Genomic DNA, 20,659 nt, shown 5'->3' with positions numbered 1-20,659 from the left:
CCTGTATTACCAGTTAATATCTACGACCCAAATTTTGATGACCCAGAATTTATGAGTAAAATATTTGAACATCTCCCTTCTACATGACAACCTCCTTATCGTTGGAGGGGACATGAACTGCGTTATTGACCCTAGGCTAGACCGCTCCTCTCCCAAAAGCATGACCCGTTCATTGATGTCCAGAACGCTTTCTGACTTAATGGTTAAGAATGGTTACATTGATCCTTGGAGGTTCTACAATCCTACCGTTTAGGAGTATTCTTTTTTTCACATATGCATAAATCCTTCTCCCGTATTGATTACTTTTTCATTGATGCCAAACTTATCTCCAAGGTGTCAATGACTAAATATCATCCTATAGTTATTTCTGATCATGCCCCGTTCTCTTTGGATATTCAGCTCTCTTCGCAACGCCGATACTCCTCACCATGGAGGTTAAACACTCTGTTCTTATCAGATGATACATTTTACTCTTTTATTGAATCTTCAACTGATGATTTCATCATGATCAATCAAAATGCTGCTGATGCTATTTCTAGTTCGCTATTATGGGAATCACTGAAAGCATTTTTACGAGGTCAAATAATTTAATACTACATTTATATAAAATTCGGACAGCTAAACTTCAAGAGTTTCCAACCAATCTCGACAATTTGGACCAACAATTAGTCGCTTGCCCCTCCCCTAGCTTGACCAAAGACCGTGTTGATTTACAAACCGAATTTGACCTTACTACGACCATTGAGGCTGAGCGCCTTCTCTTGCGCTCACGTTCTAAATATTAGGAGCATGGCGATAATCCCAGCCAGCTCCTAGCCCACCAGTTGCGCCGCCGGGCTGCCTCACGTATGATTACTCAGATCAAGGATCCCGCGGGCACATTACACACTGATCCTAACACCATTAACTCAGTATTCTGCTCATTCTACTCTTCCCTGTATAAGTCCGAGACCTGACCTGACGCCTCTGAAATGGGTGCGTTTTTGGATAGCCCTCATGTTGCCAATGATCTTGATATACCGCTAACAGTGGATGAAATCAATGCTGCTATAAATAATTTGCAAAATCATAAAGCTCCTGGCCCCGATGGATTCCCAGTGGAACTTTTTAGAAGATTTCAATCCAGATTGGCCCCGATTTTGCTGTCTGTATACAAGGACTCTCTACAGGTCGGCTCTCTGCCTCTCACTTTAAGGCAAGCCTCCATTAGTTTGCTGTTAAAGAAGGTCAAAGATCCCGATCTTTGTGGTTCTTACAGACCCCTGACTTTACTCAACGTGGATGCTAAAATCCTTGCTAATGCTCTGGCCAGCCGTTTAGAAAAACTTCTCCCAGCCATGATTTCAGAGGAGCAAACTGGCTTTATAAAGGGCTGTCAATTATATTATAACGTTCGCACCCTTTTAAAATATAATTTACACCAAAGATTCTGCAATAACCCCTGAGGTGGACAACTCAGTAGACGCAGAAAAGGCTTTCGACAGGGTCAAAGGGGATTTCTTTCTCGCTGTACTAAAACAATTTGGGTTGGGCGGTACATTCATTTCGAGGATACGCCTTCTCTATACGTCCCCACTAGCTTAAATCTCCACCAATGGTATTCAATCTGCTTTTTTTCATTTATCTCGAGGCACTAGACAGGGTTGTCCTTTATCTCCTTTACTTTTTGCGCTGGCCATTGAGCCAGACATGTCTATACATGTGAGATCATCTTCAATTTTTTTTGGTATACACGTTTTGGAACGGAATTTAAACTTTCCCTTTACGTGGACAATTTGTCATTGCATGTTTCTGACCCCGGCGGATCTATACCAGTAATTTTGTCCTTTATTCTGAATTTTTTTTTTTACAAGAGGTGACTTTGCAGGTGCCGCTAATATCTCTTTTACTACTATTGCTAATGGAACTGTTTTATTCTACTACGCCACTGAGTGCGTTCACTTGACCATGAGAAACCCGATAGCAATTGTCGGTTTATGCCAATAATACGATTACTCCGTTTACATGTGTAATTAGTTACGCTATTACTCAAACACGTCAACATGATTCTTTTAATGAATCGTTGTATGTTCCACGGACAACACTTGCACCATCATCCTTCTGCAACAAAGTGTTGCCGTGTCTTCCTGTATCGGCCCTACTGCTGTATGTTTCATTCAATCAACACATTAAATCCTACTAAGAAAGCCGAGTAAACGCACTCAATGATAGGCTACATCTGCTACTGCTATTACTATCCCAACAATAATTTTTAGCTGTTAAAACTATAATATTATTGTACGACTAGCTAGCCTACTTCTTCTTCTGTTTAACAATTCAGCTTTCAGCTTCTCCCGCATTGTAGGTTATTTAAGCTCTTAGCTTTGTTGATGCAGTTCAGCTTCCACACTGCCTCTTGAAATTCAACTATTTCTTCGATTGCTTCACAACGTTCAAATGTATTCTCCGCATTGTATTTAAGCACTTAGCTTTGTTAGATGATGCAGTTCAGCTTCCACACACCCTCTTTTGTGTGAATCATACATTTTTTTTATTAATTTCAGCTTGCGGGTATTTTCTCATTTCTGTATTTTCAGCCATTTAAAAAAATGTATTTCAGATTTCAGCATTCCAACGCATTTTCAGCATGAAATGCATGTTCTAGTTCCAACTTCTTAGTTCTTCCGCCGTTTTTTGTCCTTTAACTAGTCCTGCATACTTTCACCGATTCCTATAATTTTGGTATCAAAACGTTCAACTCCTTCAGGAGATGTGTGCTATGACTTTTCTAATTTCTCACTTTTATACTTTATAAGAATATAATGTTTTTGTGCATATTATTTTCCCATTAAAAGTAATGGTAAATCCTTTCAAATCATTAAAAAAGCTTCTTCCTCTATCAAATTTAACTACTTGAGCATACTTTCAGCTAGAGACACCATTCAACCTTGTTCACAAGACATTCAGCTATTCCCAAATGATTCAGCTTTTTCAAATATTCAGCCAATTTTAAATTATGACCGTTTTAAGTACACGAAAAAAAAAAAAATATGAATGAGATACTGATATTCAACTAAATTGTCGAACTAATTCCTCAGACGTTCATATAGTTTAACTTACAAAAACAAGGTATACCTTCAAATGTAGGGAAAATTGTCCTCTTTCAGCCAATGTAACTACTAAAGAGCTCACATTTACAGATTTCCAGCTATGAGCCTTGAAGCGAGAGCAGCCTTTCAAATTCTCTCGCTAACTTCAATGGAGAGGTGGGCAGGGATTAAAGTATTCCGGCCGGATTTCCGGTGTGTGGCGTTTGGCTGCGAAAAAAATCTTATATAAAAAAAATAATAATAATAGAAAAATACGTCTCGATATCATCCACATCACTTTGGAGTTTATGAGTTTGTCTGCCAATGATATGAAAGGAGCACAACTCTCCCGCTCTCAAAATAACATTATTAGCCAATCAGAAGTAGATTGGGGCGGGTCTTAGGGAAATGTTATTACTTGTCTCTCTACTCGGGCATCTACGCAGCATAAGCAGAGCGATAGAGAAATCACACCGAAGGAGATTAAGATGGAGAGCAAATTAATGAATCCTGGGGAAGATGCCCTCTTAGTTGATAAAGGATTAAAAAATAAATGGCGCAGGGCATGGATAGAGGAGATAGGGAATGGCAGTAAGCCTTTCGGGAGCTGGTGTAAAAAGTTAAGAGAAGCAGGTGCTTGCTTCTGCACTTTGTGCTTGAGAAAGCTTATTTATGCAACTAGCGGTAAAAAAGTACTTGCACGTCATGAGCTAGAACCCACTCATAGAGCTGCTGTTCGCGCTCTCCTTCATACAACGCTGTTACCGGGAGCGACAACCACGGCTGATGTACCGGCATCAATAACTGACCGTGTGTGTGACCTGAAGATACGCGTGTGCGCGTTTATTGCAGAGCATGATTTGTCTTTCAGGCTCGCCCAACCCCTGGTTAGTTTATTGCAAAAAATAGCGGAAGACAAAATTATGTTGGCTAAACTGTCAATATCAAATCAGCATGCCAGCTATTTCAACACACACGGCATAACACCGGAGTTCAAAAGACGCATTTCAGAAAAACAAAAAAACAGCATGTTTTCATTAAATGTTGACGAAGCCACCAACAACAACATGGACAAAGTCCTCAACGTCCTTGTTCGTTTTTTTGATGATGAAGAGAACAAAGTAAAAACGCAACACCTGGCCAGCAGGGACGTCAATATAGCCAATGCCTCAGCACTTATGCTTGAATTAAAAGATGTCCTGCAGTCTTATGGTTTGGGGATGCAGCAGGTCACCAGTATTCTTCTGGACAATTGTGCAGTAATGAGGGAAAAGAAGACTGGACTGGAGACACAATTGAGGCAGGAGAACCCGCACCTCCTGGACATATCTGGAGACACTTTCCATATGGTGTCCAATGCTGCCAAGGCCCTCATGAGCCCTTTCAGCTCAGAGGTTGAAGATTTCTGCTCTGATATTTATTATGACATTGAGAAGTCACCCAAACAAAAGGAGATCTTTTCAGAATTTCAGAGATTACTTCATCTTCCACCCAAGAGCTTAAACAGGCCTATCAGTAGCAGATTTCTGCAGATGCTGGAGGGATGCAACAGGGTGAATGAGCTCCTGGATGTACTAGTGGTACACTACTACCATGTGCTGGATCCAGGCGAAGAACATAAATACAGGTAATACAAATCATGCAATTTATACCAAAGTATTTTTAATTGAAGGCCTACTGCCTCTGTTAATTTGTAGTAAGTGCATTGTTTGTGGCCTATAATGCTGTATGTAATGCAGCCTTTTAATACACATATTTGAGTGGTTAGGTTTTATTAGGCGGGAGCTAAACAGCATTGAAACGATGTCCTTATATGTGTGTTGTGTGTGTATGTATGCTGTGTGTGGGCACGCGCCTGTGTTTATGTGTGTGTGTGTGTGTGTGTGCTGCTACAGAAAGTTACTTAACCAAGTCCTTGAAAGACACAAGGTCACAGTTGAGGAAAAGGCCAAAATAGAAGTTCTGCGACAAGAACAGGATACAGCATCCAGGACACAGGTTAACCAGAACCGGAAGGCACGGATCTCTGATGGTCATGGTTGACTTGTTCCGAGGTATTTTGTATGAGTAGGAAAACTCATGGCTAGTTGATATAAATGTAATTTCTTTTTTTTAGTTATTAACAGTGGTTATGGTCCATCTCTGCCTGATGACATGGCTTGCTATTTAAGACAAGGGACAAATGGAACAGTCAGGTCTCTTTTTCAACAACAGTAACCAACTTTAAGAGATTTTCCCATAATATTGTATAGTTAATGTTATCTTGTTGTGAGTTTTAATCATCTGGAAAACATTTCTAAATATTATTTTTATGTTTGCCGGTGTCCTTCCAACATTTCAAGTGTTTCAAAAAAAACTGCAACATGAGAAACCCTTGGTGCACTTGTTGCATGTCGAAATGGTGGCCCTTGTGAGAGAGCTGTTGAGCAAATTTATGAAGCCAGGAGCTATCCCCCTGAGCATTAAGGAGATCCTCAGGATCAATATACGGAGTACAGATTTACAGCTTTCAAACAAAAGGCTTTGTGTTGGAAGGTTTGGCTACTCCGCCATGAATAAGGCCCGTGTGGAGAAGAAAATATGGGTTGGGAATTTGTACGACTCTCTTAGAGAAGGCTACATGAAGTCAGCAGAGTTCCTCCTCAAAAATCTTCCCCTTTACAACATAATCACCTCACTCTCTGCTCTGACTCCATCTCTCATTCAATGCGACTCTGTATGTGGAGCTTTCATGACCTTAGGAAAGGCCTTGCCTAATGTTATTCGGCCTGAAGCGCTCGGCCAACTGGAGGAGGAGGTTCGGGCTTACCAAATAGATGATGACCTGGTACTTCTGGCCAATATCTATGTTGAAGAGGACAATAGAGTGGATGTGGACTGGTGGAGTCGGGTGGCATTTTTGAAAAATACTGAAAGAGGTGTGAGGTACCCAACCCTGATTAAGCTTGTGAAAGCCCTTCTATCAATTTTCACAGGCCCCCTGGTGGAGGGATCATTTAATTTAATGGATGACATCCTAGAGGCCGACAGGTAAAGGATGAATGTGGAAACATATGAGAGCCTCGCCATTATAAAATCAACCATGAAGGCCAGGAACTGGACGGCCTCAACAATGTTGATAGACCAGCCTTTGAGGCGTTCCTGCCTATCTTCGTATCAAAATGACCAACTCCACCTACAGAAAAAGAAGGCAAGTGAACAGGCACTGAAAAAGAAAAGGATGGGTGAGGCCATAAGGATGCGTTCAACAGCGGTAGCAAACCGGCTAGTTAACCAGGCCAGGAAAACAAAAAGGCCAGCTAAAGCCTGCTCTGCTGGACCATCCTCTGCCTCCTCTGGGCCAGCCAGGCCACATCCGTCCACTGGACCATCTACCTCATCTGGACCAACCAGACGACCTCCACCAAACACCACCTCCACTGGAACAGCAAGACATCCTCCATCCACTGGACCATCTACCTCATCTGGACCAACCGGACGACCCCCCCCCACTCCACCAAACACAACCTCCACTGGAACAGCAAGACATCCTCCATCCACTGGACCATCTACCTCATCTGGACCAACCGGACGACCCCCCCCCACTCCACCAAACACAACCTCCACTGGAACAGCTAGACATCCTTCATCCACTGGACCATACACCTTCTCAGGGCCAGGTAGACAACCTCCCTCCACTGTACTAGCCAGCACCTCCTCAGGACCAGCTAGACAACCTCCCTCCTCTGGGCCTTTCACCTCCTCCTCTGGGCCATCCAGCTCCTCATCTAGGCCACCAACTTCCACCTCTGAATCAGCCACCTCCTCTTCTGGACAAGCCAGGTTATATCCTCTCTTTTGTGGCCCAGCCAAAGCCCCCCCTTCCACCTCTGCACCAGCCTCAACTGCCTCTGCAAAAAGGAAGAGTTCTGATGACTCAAAACCCTCTAAAAAGAGAAAGAAATAGATCACTGTGTTTGTGTATTTTCTGTTTTGTATTTATTTTCCAACATTTAAGTTACCAGTTACATTTTAATGTTTTGTTTGTTATTTATTTTATTGATACATCTTTTCTTTTCTATTAATTTCCTAGTATTTAATTTACGATTATTTATTTTGGTCAAAGTAGTTATGGAAATGTTACGGAAATGTTATGGAAATATACTAAAGTAAAGTATTATCTACAGTTCATTGTTGCACTTTTTCTTTTTTCATATATCCTCAATTAAATGGTTGCAAATCCAATCTTCTTCTTCCACTGACTGAATTTCACATACCCATATAACATGTCACCTTGTGATTGTAGGTCATCTTGTAACCTTTGAAGGACAAAGCTTAGCAGCAAAACTTGATATCAAAATAAATCATAAATGCTACATGTGTTAGTACCATGTTGTAGTGAGGTGGAATACTATTGCTGACCTTTCTTGGTATTGCAGTTTTAAAAGTCCCACCATAATCTGCAATCGTTCATTTCTAAATGTTTTGTTTGTTGGTTTGTTTTTTGACCCTGCGAATGTGTACACTCCACAGGACCACACCCCCCCTCCCACTCACCCACACACAAAAAAAGTTCAGGCTCAGATTTTTTTTTTTCTTTAATCCCTGGGTGGGTAAAATTTGTCAGAGAAAGCACAAGGAAGACGATTTTAAAACTGCCGGTAGAGTTGTATTTCTGACCGCACAGACATATAAAGGACATCTCTGGTTTCGGCAGAGTCTTGGGTCTCGGAAAATATCCTTATGTTTTGGATTGGACGTATAGTTTTGCGTCTACGTTAATTTATTTGAGGTGTGGATTATAGCTCGCTACATTTCCGTTATTCTCATACAGTAATCAAGCTTGCGCGATGGCTCTCCATAACTAAAAACGGTTCAACATTTTTTCACAATCAGACAAATTGGCCAAACAAGGTATGTACATTGGGCTTAAAGTGTACATAATCTAGCTAGATCGTTTTTGTTTTAGTTAGTTTCAAAGAAATCTGCAGAAAACGAGGCTCAATACTGTCATAGCTGACCGTCACGAACAGCCAAACCGGGGCTGGGGTAGCCAATGACTAACGGTTGCTACGTTACAAGAAACAAGGAACCAATCCGATTGGCCAACGCTCTTCACTGTTCCACTGTCCTTCCACAAGTACTTTCCAGCTCTGAAAAGAGTTTCAGCAACTACATTTCTGCTATTTTTTCCTTTTCTTATTATCTTATTTTGCATCTTTAGGTGACTTCATTTTATAAGGATTATAAAATAATTCAAAATATGAACATAATTCATCTCCTTCTTTAAAACCTTCAACTTTTTCTGCTAGGACTTAAAAAAAAATGTCAGCCATTTAATCAATTCTACTTTTTTTCCCAGCAAGTTCAAGTCATTCCAGTGTTGTCCTTTTACCTTCAAATTCATTCAACCCAGACTTCAGAAACTGGTTTTCTGCAAAATTTTCACATTTTCCTGCAGGTCATTTTTCCCCTTTTTGTTTAGCATTTTTCTTCTTCTTTTCTTCTCTTTACTTCTGTTCTCTGCCTTCATCTTGCTCCAGGTCCTTTCAAAAATACCTTTCACAGCAGTACCTTCCAACTGCCAGTACTTTTGCATTTTTCTTCTCTTTTCTGTATGTGTCTTCCTTCATCTTGCTGCAGGTCCTTTCTAACATACATTTCAGGCCTTTTGAAACTCCAGCAAATACATTTCTGCTAAATGTTCCAATTTTTATGCTTTGTTTCTCTTCTTTCTGATTTTTCCACTTTTTGTTTTGCATCTTTCTTCTCTTTTCTGTACTTTTCTGCCTTCATCTCGCTGCAGGTCCTTTCTAACATACAGTTCAGGCCTTTTGAAACCTGAGCAAATGACTTTCTACTAAATTTTCAAATTCTTCAAAAGTATTTCTCTTTTTGCATTTCTCTTCTCTTTACTGTAGGTTTATGCCTTCGTCTAGCTCTAGCCCCTTTCAAAAATACCTTTCGGGTGCTTTGAAGCTTCATCATATAATTTTCTAAAAAAAAATCACTATTTTCAGCTTTTTTTGCATAGTTAGCTATCCCCATTCAGGTTTTCAAAATTCTCACTGCTGTTCGCAGGAACAGCCGTTTCTAGTTTTCTGATAAATGTTCACATTTTTATGCGTTGTTTCTCTTCTTTCTGATTTTTTTCACTTTTTGTTTAGTATTTTTCTTCTCTTTTCTGTACTTTTCTGCCATCATCTCGCTGCAGGTCCTTTGTAACATACATTTCAGGCCTTTTGAAACCTGACCAAATGACTTTCAACTAAATGTTCAAATTCTTCTGAATTATTTCTCTTTTTGCATTTTTCTTATCTTTTCTGTAGTTTAATGCCTTCGTCTAGCTCCTGCCCCTTTCAAAAATACATTTCGGGCGCTTTGAAGCTTCAGCTTATAACTTTCTACAACATTTTCACTATTTTCAGCTTTTTTAGCATGGTCAGCTTTCCCCATTCAGGTTTTCAGCATTCTCACTGCTGGTTGAAATACTGCTTCAGCATTCCAAGTATTGTTCTTTGAATCTTTATTCAGCATCTTCTTCTATTTCTTCAATGACACCTTTCAGAGCTTTCAAATGTTCAGCTATTAAAACCAATCTGTTATCAAACAATTTAGCAGTTTCAGGCCATGTGTGCAATGACTTTTCAGCTTTGTACCTCTTATGCTTTAAATAATATAAATCAATATTAAAAATATTTGTACATGGTTTTCCAATGGAGTTCTTTCAAATCCTTTCAAACTTCTTAAAACTTCTTCAACTTCCAAATCCTCCTTCTTCCTCAATCTTTCAGCTAGAGCCACCATTTAATTGCTAAACTATTTTTAAATAATTCAGCTTTTTGATATCTGTTCAACTTTTTTCAATATCAATGATTATGTTTCATAAGTTTTTCAAACCGTTTCTGAGATTTACATGGGTGTGTATGTGAAAGCCTAGAGTGCAGACTCAAACGCTTAAAGTGGAGGGGAGCTTCGGATGTCGTTGAAAAAATATTTCTAGTTTGCCAGCATTGCCACAATTTTCGCTCTTCAATAGATAGCTAATTTTGTGCTGGTCGTAGACAGTTGTCTGTGCAATCCAACAGATTTACACATTTGTTCAGAGCCCCACGAAAGCGAGACAAGGTCCTCTCGCCCCATAGAGTCCAATGCAAATCTGGTGACAAATTTGTCAGGGAAACACAAAATAACAAGATTTAGAAACTGCCGGTAGAGTCGTATTTCTGACCTTACAGACATATAAAGGACATATCTGGTTTTGGCAGAGTCTTGGGTCTCTGAAAAAATCCCTATTTTTGGGATTGGACATACAGTTTTGCGTCTAGGTTAACTTGTTTGAGGTGTGGATTCTAGCTACATTTCTGTTATTCTCTATTATAATCGAGCTAGTGCGATGGCTCTCCATAACTAAAAACGGTTACACTTTTTTTCCACAATTGACCAAACAAGATATGTACATTGAGCTTAAAATGTACATAATCTAGCTAGAACATTTTTTATTTTAGCAAGTTTCAAAGAAATCTGCAAAAATCGTGGCTCAAGACTGTCATAGCTGACCGTCACGAACAGCCAAATCCGGGGCTGGGGTAAGTGTTTGCTGCAGCTGGCGTTAATCCTACAAACAAAGCTTTGTAACTGGAAAGTTTTTACTTTTAATTGACGATATTGAACACAGATGTTAAGTAACTTGTCTTTAGTCTAAATATCTTCTCCATTGTAATTTGAAGCAGTACATCTAACACAGTAGGAATTCTCCCACAACATCTGCTCGCTCCTCTTTGACTAACAAAATGTTTTCTCAGTCCACCTACTGTCATCAGGGCTGCCAATATAACGGCGAAACCAGGTCACATAGCTACGGTCTTCCAGTAATAACTATCGTTCATTACCTAGCTACAAACAAATGCTTTGTAACTGAAGAGTATTTACTTTTTATTGGCGATATTGACAACAGAGGTTAAGGAACTTGTCTTTAATCAAAAGATCGTCTCCATTTTCAATTTAAGGCAGTATCTAGCTTACTGTAGGAAATCTCCCATTGAATCCTGTTTACTATAGCTTCGCTTCGGTTACAGTAAAGATTGACGATAATAAGCATTATTCACGCCACGGTTTAATGCAACTATACTGTACAAATACCACTTTGACACACATGATTCGCTGGCTAGATGTAATAGGATCTTATCTATTACCCATTTTAATTATTTTAATAGAGTTAGAGTAGCTTTTACAGTTGCACAACAAAGTAACGGAAGGTGACAAGATTGAATTTAAAATTATTAAAAACTCACCAGGGACAATGACAAGGTCGAAAACCTTGCACCATGGATTATTATTTTGATGTCATCTTTAAATTAAGTGTCTGAACAGGAGTGGGTGTGCAGGCATACATGATTAGTTTCTCCTCCATCTAGGTTAGAAATGTTGCCAATCAGTCCGTTGCCAATGACAAATGGTTGCTACCTTACAAGAAACCAATCCGATTGGCCAACGCTCCTCACTGTTCAAACTTTTTTCTGTTTCTACATCTTTCAATTATTAATACTTTTCAGAATGGGTTTTATTTGTCAAGAAACATCACACAGACAAGGAATGTACTGTGGCAGGAAAGTGCACACATTAAACATATAACTTCCTCTTTGTACACTACCTCGCTTTGACCAATCATCACCTCCCATGGCTTCTTCTTCTACCACTGCTACGCTGACGACACGCAGCTGTACCTGTCGTTCCCCCCGAATGATCCAGGGATCTCAGCTAGGATTGAGGCCTGCCTCACAGACATCTCTGCCTGGATGACCGAGCACCACCTCCAGCTGAACCTCACCAAAACAGAACTTCTCATCATCCCGGCCAAACCCTCCATCTCCCACAATCTCTCAATCACCCTGGGATCTGTGACGGTGACCCTTTTCATCCTCTGCCAGGAACCTTAGGGTTACCATGGATGACGAGCTCTCCCTCACGGCCCACATTCGTGTACGTTCACGCTCTACAATATCCGGAAGATCAGGAGATACCTGTGTGAGCACTCCAGCCAGCTGCTTGTCCAAGCACTTGTCCTCTCCAACCTGGAGGTAGGGCGTTCTCATATAGAGCACCTCTTCTCTGGAACAAATTACCCATCTCAATTAAGGAGGCTGATACTGTTTCGACATTTAAAACTAGATTAAAAACGTTCTTGTTTAGTCATTTCTATGATTGTTAAAAGGAAGTATGTGTGTACTTTCTATGTAAACCTGGGGTGTGGGCTTGCCTATGTGTGTATCACATGTCACTTTTAAACTGTAATTATAGCTTATGTTCACATTGCCCTTCTAGATGTTACAAATAAAGTAAACCTGTTACTGTATATTGTTACTATTATAGTTGTTATTACTAGTTGGAGACAAAGGGGGACTGGTTGTTTTCATCCTTATTCGTATAAGTATAACCTATTTTAGAGTTCTTTCCCCTGGAACAGATTTCATGTTCCAATTGAGGGGGCTGTCTTGGTGTGTGGGGCTGCATCAAATACCCTTTTAGCTCTGTTAAATTGCTGCACTAGTCCACACTTGACCGGTGGGGATCTCATTCTATTATGACTGTAACTGTTAGCTGCTCCTGGCATTCTCTAATCCCTGCTCTCCTCTCTCTGATTTGATTTGGTCATTCTTGGTATAAATATCTAGCTGTTTTGTGTTGATGTACTCCACATGACTAATTGTTTGGTTGTCATGGTAATAACAGGGTCAGAGGGTATTCTGCCATTTAGTTTGCTATATGGAGAGTATTCATTTGGAGAGACATGTCTCAGTTGTTTTTGTCTATCAAACTCCATCTCCCTCTGTTAAGCCTTGGGACAGTTTTGCTTGAGAGTGTATTAATAGATTATGTAATGACGTTTATTTTGTGTGAGTATTGTGTTGTGAACATGTGCATATTTTGTTTTTTCAGTTCACACTACCCAAGGATTGTGCTATGTATGTTCTGAGAGGCTTAACAAGTAAAGCTCAAAAACGAACTCTCATGTCTAGGTCTGGACTGGCTCTGAAAAACAGCCCGGGACTTTGAAACGCAGACCGGCCCACGACCGTGTATTATTATGATATATATTTATCAAATCCTTTTGCATTATGCCTCGGCCGTTTGACCGGCCGTTCGGGAAATCTCCCGACCCTCCCGACGGCCAGTCCGACCCTGCTCATGACTACTCATTCTTTAATTCTATGAAATGTTTAGCTATCAGTCTAAGCGTGTAGAGCTACACACATAGGACAGACTAGGGTGGTGGTTACATAGCAAAGCATACAAATACAGAGTGAAAACAACCTAAAAGAACAATGGGGAAAATCAGGTTGTCTTTTTGACTCATTGAGCTCTAAACCCAGTCTGTAATGACTCGTTGACTTGTTAATGTTAAGTTGAATTGCTTGTTGTATACTGCTTGCATACCTGATTTCCAGGTGGTTTCTTTTTGCTCATCTGACTGCTCCTCTGCTGAGCGCTGAATAAAGGAAACATCAAAAGTTGGTAAAAATTAATACATAATTACTTGGTAAAGCGTTTTTTTCTTTTTGCATATCAGTGTTTATTCATGCTATTTAACTAAATTGTAAATTGTAAGGGATGGTTGTTGTCGCTTACTTAGCAAAACCAATGAAGTCCTCGTGGTTGGTGTTCATGTAGGCTAGCTCGATGTCAATCAGTAGTATTACCTTGGGGTTTGGAAAAGCGTGATATTGGTATATGTGGTGGAACACTATATGCTTGCATTTGTATATGTGTGTGTCTAACCTGGTCTTTGGTGCGGCTTTCTCGGTCCCTGATGTGTTGGGTAACAATCCTCTCCATCTCCTCTCTCAGCATCGGGTACTGAGCCAGCTGTGGGCGCAGGGCACAGTACAACACTGGACTGTGTGGGTGGAGTACATAAACACAAAGACACCCACAACGGCCAAACACTGACACACACTTACGATACACACAAATGACACAGGCACAAGTTACAAAGCATGAACACACTATTGTCATGCCCTCTACCTCTGCTCCCTAGCGGCGGTTTTTATTTATTTTGTGTCTCCCTGGGGTGGGTGTAGCCACGGCCTACAGTCCCAATTACACATTTACACTGCCTCAGTCTCCACACCTGTCTCCCATCAACTCATCAGCCCTGCACTACAGTATATCAACCCTGGTTTTCACATCATTCCTCGCCAGATTATAGTTTTGTCTACCTCGGTAGTCAATGGTCTCAGTTGAATACTGAATACCGTTAGTTAGACATATTTTGTTATTGTATCATTCGCTAACTTTGTTTTACCTGTGCCTCCAGGATCACCAGCCAGCCTTGCCTAACGCCTGCACAGCCAACCCTGCCTGTCCCCTCTGTTTGTCACCGCCGACTCCACTCTGCAGTAACCCAGGCATTAAACCTTTCTGGACTATACCTCACTGTTTCCTGAGTTTGTGTTGAGCGCTTGGGTCCACCACCGCCACCCCCGTATCAACTATGGCACATCACAGCTACCTCAAGTTTACTAAGTTTAAATTTGTAAACATTTGAAAGTGTTGTGGTCAGATGAGACCAAAATTGAACTCTTTGGTATCAACTCAACTCGCCGTGTTTGGAGGAGGATGAATGCTGCCTCCCCAAGAACACCATCCCCAACGTCAAACACAGAGATGGAAACATTATGATTTGGGGGTGTTTTACTGCTAAGGGGACAGGACAACTTCATCGCATCAAAGGGACGATGGATGGGGCCATGTACTGTCAAATCTTGGGTGAGAGAATCTCCTTCCCTCAGCCAGGGCATGGAAAATAGGTAATGGATGAGTATTCTAGCATGACAATGGGCCTCATTCACCAATATCTTCCTAAGTTATGTCTTACATTTGTTCTTAAGAAAGTTCCTAAGAAAAAGTCTATGTGTGATTCATTACGTGTTCCTAAACAGCAGAATTGTTCGCAGGTGAGTTCTTAGAATAATTAATCCCAAAATGTTGTAAATTGAAAGCTTGTGCCCCGTTGCTCGTATTTAGCATAGGTAACACTCTGTTAATTCCCATAAAAGGGCATGAGATGGCAGAGCCGTGTGCACACTCAGAGAAATGTCGAAAAGACGTGGTAAAGAAAGTGGAGGCCTCGACTCCAAAAAAAAGAAAAACTTTAGTTATTCTTAAGTGGAGGTACTGCTACAAGAAGTTAGCGACAAACGACACATCATATTTAGTAGTATCAGCGGTGGATATAAAACTGATGCATGGAATGCAATTACTCATGCAGTGAATTCTGTATCTGGAGAAGGGCGCAGAATAAATAATAAAGTGACTGATAAAGTGAAAAAGAAATGGTTTGAAAAAATATATAGATGACAGTTGACAAATCTGTCATCTATGACAATCTGACAAATATCCATGAGAACTGCTCTTGATAGTCTAAAGCTCCCAACAGGTACTCGTCACTGCAAATAAATCGGTATGGTCACAGATGATGCGTTCCCTCTTCAGGGCACGATCTGCAAAATTTTGCAGCAGCAATTAATACGCCATTGTGTGGTGTAGTCCTAGTGTGCTGAATAGGCGTACCTTGGGCCTATAAATACCGTGATAAGTCACTTATTATTGGATGGCAAGGTTCTCCGTTAACATAATTGATGTGAATTGAAGGCAAAGCAAAGCTAGTTCATTTACATAGGCCTAGCACAATGCATACACAATGGGAATTCAAAGTGCTTTACAAATGAGCAGAAGTGTAAGTGCAGTGTGTACTTATTTAAACAAACAAACAAACAAACATATAATTATGTGTAAAATAATGAAAGTTATTAGTTGCAAACTTATAAAGGAGAGAAATGTTCAATTTTAAATTGAACTGGATGACTGAGCACCATCTCCAGCTGAACCTTGCCAAAACAGAACTTCTCATCATCCCGGCCAAACCCTCCATCTCCCATGACTTCTCAATCACCCTGGGATCTGCGACGGTGACCCCCTCATCCTCTGCCAGGAACCTTGGGGTGACCATGGACAACGAGCTCTCCCTCACGGCCCACATTGCTGCGGTCTCCCGGTCGTGTAGATTCACCCTCTACAACATCCGGAAGATCAGGAGATACCTGTCTGAGCACTCCACCCAGCTGCTTGTCCAAGCACTTGTCCTCTCCAAGTTGGACTACTGCAACTCGCTGCTCGCCGGTCTCCCATCATGCGCAACCCGCCCTCTTCAGAGAATTCAGAACGCAGCGGCCCGTCTGGTCTACAATCTACCCAGACGCTCCCACGTTACCCCGCTCCTCATCTCCCTCCACTGGCTACCCATAACGGCCCGCATCAGATTCAAGACCCTGGTACTGACCTTCCGAGCAGTGAATGGAACTGCGCCCGACTACATCAAGTCTCTCCTGCAGCCTTACACCCCCACCCGCCACCTACGGTCTTCTTCAGACAACCGCCTGGTGGTCCCACCTCTCAAGACCGCCCGGTCCCAGCACAAGCTCTTCTCCTGCCTGGCACCCCAGTGGTGGAATCAACTCCCCACCTCCATCAGAGACACGGACTGTCTCTCCACCTTCAAGAGAAGGCTCAAGACGCACTTGTTCCGGGAGTACAATGGTACTTAGGAATGGTTTGCTGAATCCAACGCTAGTTTCCTCAAGGTTCACAATGACTCTTGCTTAGACTGTTGCTCTTGTTGGTTAGTGGTAGCTGATTTAAACTGTTGTATTCTTCTTTTTTTAGTTAATCCTATTTTTATTGCTTTCCTACAGGTACACCTGCACTTAGAGATCAATGTTGTGTAATTTTAACTTGTTTAACTACATGCTCTTATGGTTTCTTCCCTTTAGCACTATTTTTTGGTTGTCCACAATATGTACTTCTTGTTTTTGACTACCCGCAATGCTGTGGGGCTATCTTGTTGTTATTATCAGTGACCTATGCACTTTGTGAAGCTCTCTCTTGGAAGTCGCTTTGGACAAAAGCGTCTGCTAAATGAATAAATGTAAATGTAAATGTAAATTAGAATGGGCGGAAACTGTATAATATATATCACCGCTCTACAATCACAAGCTCACAGCTTGTGTGCAGTGACGTGCGGTGATGTCAGTAAGAGGGTAGGCACTGAGTTATGAAAGCCAGATTACCTAATTTATTGTTAGGCTAATATGTCAAAACAGTAAATGCAGTAAACAGTAGGCAGTAGCTTAAAGCCGCTGAATGTTAGCACAGCCACATAGCCAATCTTTTCATACCAGTCTGTTTGAAAAGATCGAAAACATGTTGTCCCTTTTGCTGCAGTAGTCCATCTAAGTCTGGCGTAGACCTCCCTCTTGCTATTAACTTATTTTTTGAGTAAAATCGAGCTAGGAGAAATTCCTCAACTCTGATATCGGCAGACACCGCTGCTGTCATTTTGACTTGAATTTTGTGGGGCTTACGCTTACAACATAGCCAGTGTAATGACGTTAGCTGCGCAAATTTCCAGTAATTTCTCGATTTTAATTGCTCCATGTTTTATACGTAACGTAGATGATTACTGGCATAACATATTTACTTGCAAAGGCACAGCAGAGTTGTGCTTTTCGACGTACATGTTAAAGAATACAGGATCGAAGTGCACATGTGCAACATTCGTTTTTCGTTGTCGTCCGCAATGAATGGACAGTAAAAGCACTGCTTATTCTACCATTTTGTTGTATTTGATTATGCGTAACTGCTACATTTGTCATCGTAACGTCTAAACAATTGGATTAACAAACATATTGCATATATAAATCACAAGAATAATCAGTAAAAATACAAATACAAGTTTATTAAATACAATTATTTAATAAACTTTTTTTTATTTTATTTTGGCAGGGTAGGCAGTGCCTACCTTGCCTACCCTGACTGCACGTCACTGCTTGTGTGTAAGAGTTCTCTTGGGTGTGCGTAAATTCAGATTTTACTTCAAAAAATCCCAAATAAGAAAACATTGGTGAATGCCAGAATCTTCGTGAAAACAGCATAAGTCGGTTTTAAGAACAAATTTGTTCTTAAGAACATTTGGTGAATGAGGCCCAATGACCCAAAACACACGGCCAAGCAGGGGCAAATCTAGGTTCCCACTTTTGGGGGGGCTAAGCCCCTAGATAAAACCTATAATTTTTCCTGTGACCCAGCAAAACTAGGGGGGTCTAGGGGCATGTTCCCCCAGAATTTTTTTGTGAAAATATCCTTTTAAATTGTGTCCTCTAGTGGGTTTTAGGAAGAGAAATGAACACATTTTGACCCGCTAACCAAGAACTCCCTTTGACGCAGGGGTGTCAAACTCATTATCACTGAGGGCCACATCAGCATTATGGTTGCCCTCAAAGGGCCATTTATCTCTGTGTTTGGTGTCAAGATGACGACGGAGATTGTACTAGGGCCGCAACTCACGATTATTTTTATAATAGATTAATCTGTCGATTCTTTTTTCGGTTAATCGATTAATTAGATTTTTTTTATTAATACATTTCCAACCCTTTATTCAAACACATAACTGACAGTGCAAATTAGCAGTGCAAAAAATCTTCAGAATGTGCACAAACGAGCACACAATTTAGAAAAAATTATTAATATTAGCGTGTATTTAATGTTATTTTCCAAGATGAGCAATTTATTTGAGTTTTGTATAGAACTTTATTGAAAATTGAAAGGTTGTGGAAGTAGGTCAGACGTTATTAGAAAAATGTGGTGTATGATTTAGATTTTGACACAAATTTGAAAACATTTTAGATTTGCGAGGATTAAGCTATTTTCAAAGATTAGTGATTTTCTATAATTTTATTTGAAACTTAATTGAAAAAGTAAAGGCTGTGGAAATATGCCAGACATTGTTAAGATACTCTGGTGTCTGAAGTTTTATATTCCTAAAAGGATGTCACACACATTAGGTTAACCCAATGTGTGTGACATCCTTTATAATAAATTACACCATGCTGAATAAGGCTACAACAAACTTTCTAATGAAATAGTCACAGACTATCAACACGTAGGATAAATGAGTAAAAGCACCATCTAGCGATTATCAGAGAACCATAACCGCCTATAAGTAGCCTAGGAAAAACCATCTGCACCGTGATTTAAATCAAATCAAGCATGACGCGCCTACAACTCAACTGGAAGCTTAGGTAGACAAGAACAAACTAGAGGGTACCATTCCTGGGGAAATTGTGGGGTGTGCTCTTGTATTTTTGTACGCCCTTTGACTGGTTAGTTCCTGCGATTTGATTCCCACACAGCAGAAGTATAGTAGTTAGCTAGCTCTACAATTTACCGGGGCTCGGTCTGAATCTAGTCGGAGCACAGCTGCCAGCTGTAGGTATATGCAGGAAGCAACGCTAGTGCTAAATAACTATTTGCCAGGTCGGCTCCATGACGCGGGGTAAGAAGGGCTTGTGAGACTGCTCACCAAAAGAACAGGGGAACCCACTTGTCTAGCAGATGAAGACATGTTGCCTCAACTTTCCTAGACTTTTAGCTACGGTACTAATGCTGAGGGCTCGCTGATATTGCTGTGACTGTCTGTCTTGCTGGAACGGCCTGGCTGGGGCTGGCGCGTGCCTGGCTGGGGCTGGCGCGTGCCTGGCTGGGGCTGGGGCTGGCGCGTGCCTGACTGGGGCTGGCGCGTGCCTGGCTGGGGCTGGCGCGTGCCTGGCTGGGGCTGGCGCGTGCCTGGCTGGGGCTGGCGCGTGCCTGGCTGGGGCTGGCGCGTGCCTGGCTGGGGCTGGCGCGTGCCTGGCTGGGGCTGGCGCGTGCCTGGCTGGGGCTGGCGCGTGCCTGCCTGGGGCTGGCGCGTGCCTGGCTGGCACTGAGTTCCCTTTGGCTACAAAAGGCACTTTTTGCCACAAAAACGTCATTCAAGCCTAAACCGTCAAACGGAACGTTCGCGCGAATACAAGCAATCGGGACCAAGACAAACATTTTGACACCAACGTTGTCTATGTAGTGAAAATATTCATGTTTTTTTAGGGGTGGGAAAATAATAACAAATATATTACATTTACATTGTCTTTTAGCAGACACTCTTATCCAGAGCGACAGTAAGTACAGGGACATTCCCCCGAGGCAAGTAGGGTGAAGTGCCTTGCCCAAGTACACAACGTAATTTTAGCATGGCTCGGAATCAAACCAGCAACCTTCTGATTAACAGCTATATATATGAGAGAGAACAATGGTTGTGTTCGCTGAAGGCGTGAGCACACCCAATTATGAGTATTTTGTCATCCTAAACATGTTGTTTATTATATTGGCTTATAGTGGCTTCTTCAACACTTTAACTTTGGTAATATGCAAGCTGAAACTGCAAAAAAGGTTTTCGACTCCTCTCGGACAATACAGAATGCCGACAACAGCCCCTTTTCACTGGACCGTGTCACAAATTACCAAGTAACTCCACACCGTCTGTTCATTTGACCCCGCACAGAAACATTCCACTTCAAATTAAATTTGTAAAGATGATTTGATGAAGATTATGTTGACTATAAAAACTGTGGTTAGTGCTTTTCACTTCGTACTTCACGTGTTCATAAAAATTAAAAAACGTACTCGTGATCAAAAACATTGCTCTGAAGCTAAATTCAGTTCTTTAAATATTTCCCCCA

The 20,659-nt window shown here is 41.2% G+C and overlaps 1 protein-coding gene across 1 annotated transcript in view; it reads right to left on the bottom strand.

Moving 5' to 3' along the window:
* Nucleotides 1–20,659, bottom strand: part of dnm1a (dynamin 1a) — a 270,919-nt gene that overhangs the window by 110,696 nt on the left and 139,564 nt on the right. The window contains exons 11-13 of the mRNA XM_047044701.1: nucleotides 13,827–13,913; nucleotides 13,677–13,747; nucleotides 13,485–13,536 (exon numbers count right to left, since the gene is read on the bottom strand). Coding sequence (XP_046900657.1) covers nucleotides 13,485–13,536; nucleotides 13,677–13,747; nucleotides 13,827–13,913 — 210 coding nt within the window. The remainder of the gene's footprint in view (nucleotides 1–13,484; nucleotides 13,537–13,676; nucleotides 13,748–13,826; nucleotides 13,914–20,659) is intronic.

The sequence above is a fragment of the Hypomesus transpacificus genome, chromosome 22 (assembly GCF_021917145.1).
Source record: "Hypomesus transpacificus isolate Combined female chromosome 22, fHypTra1, whole genome shotgun sequence".
NCBI lineage: Eukaryota > Metazoa > Chordata > Actinopteri > Osmeriformes > Osmeridae > Hypomesus > Hypomesus transpacificus.
Note: the sequence above shows the minus strand (reverse complement) of the source record. Positions and strands in the feature narration are given on the sequence as shown.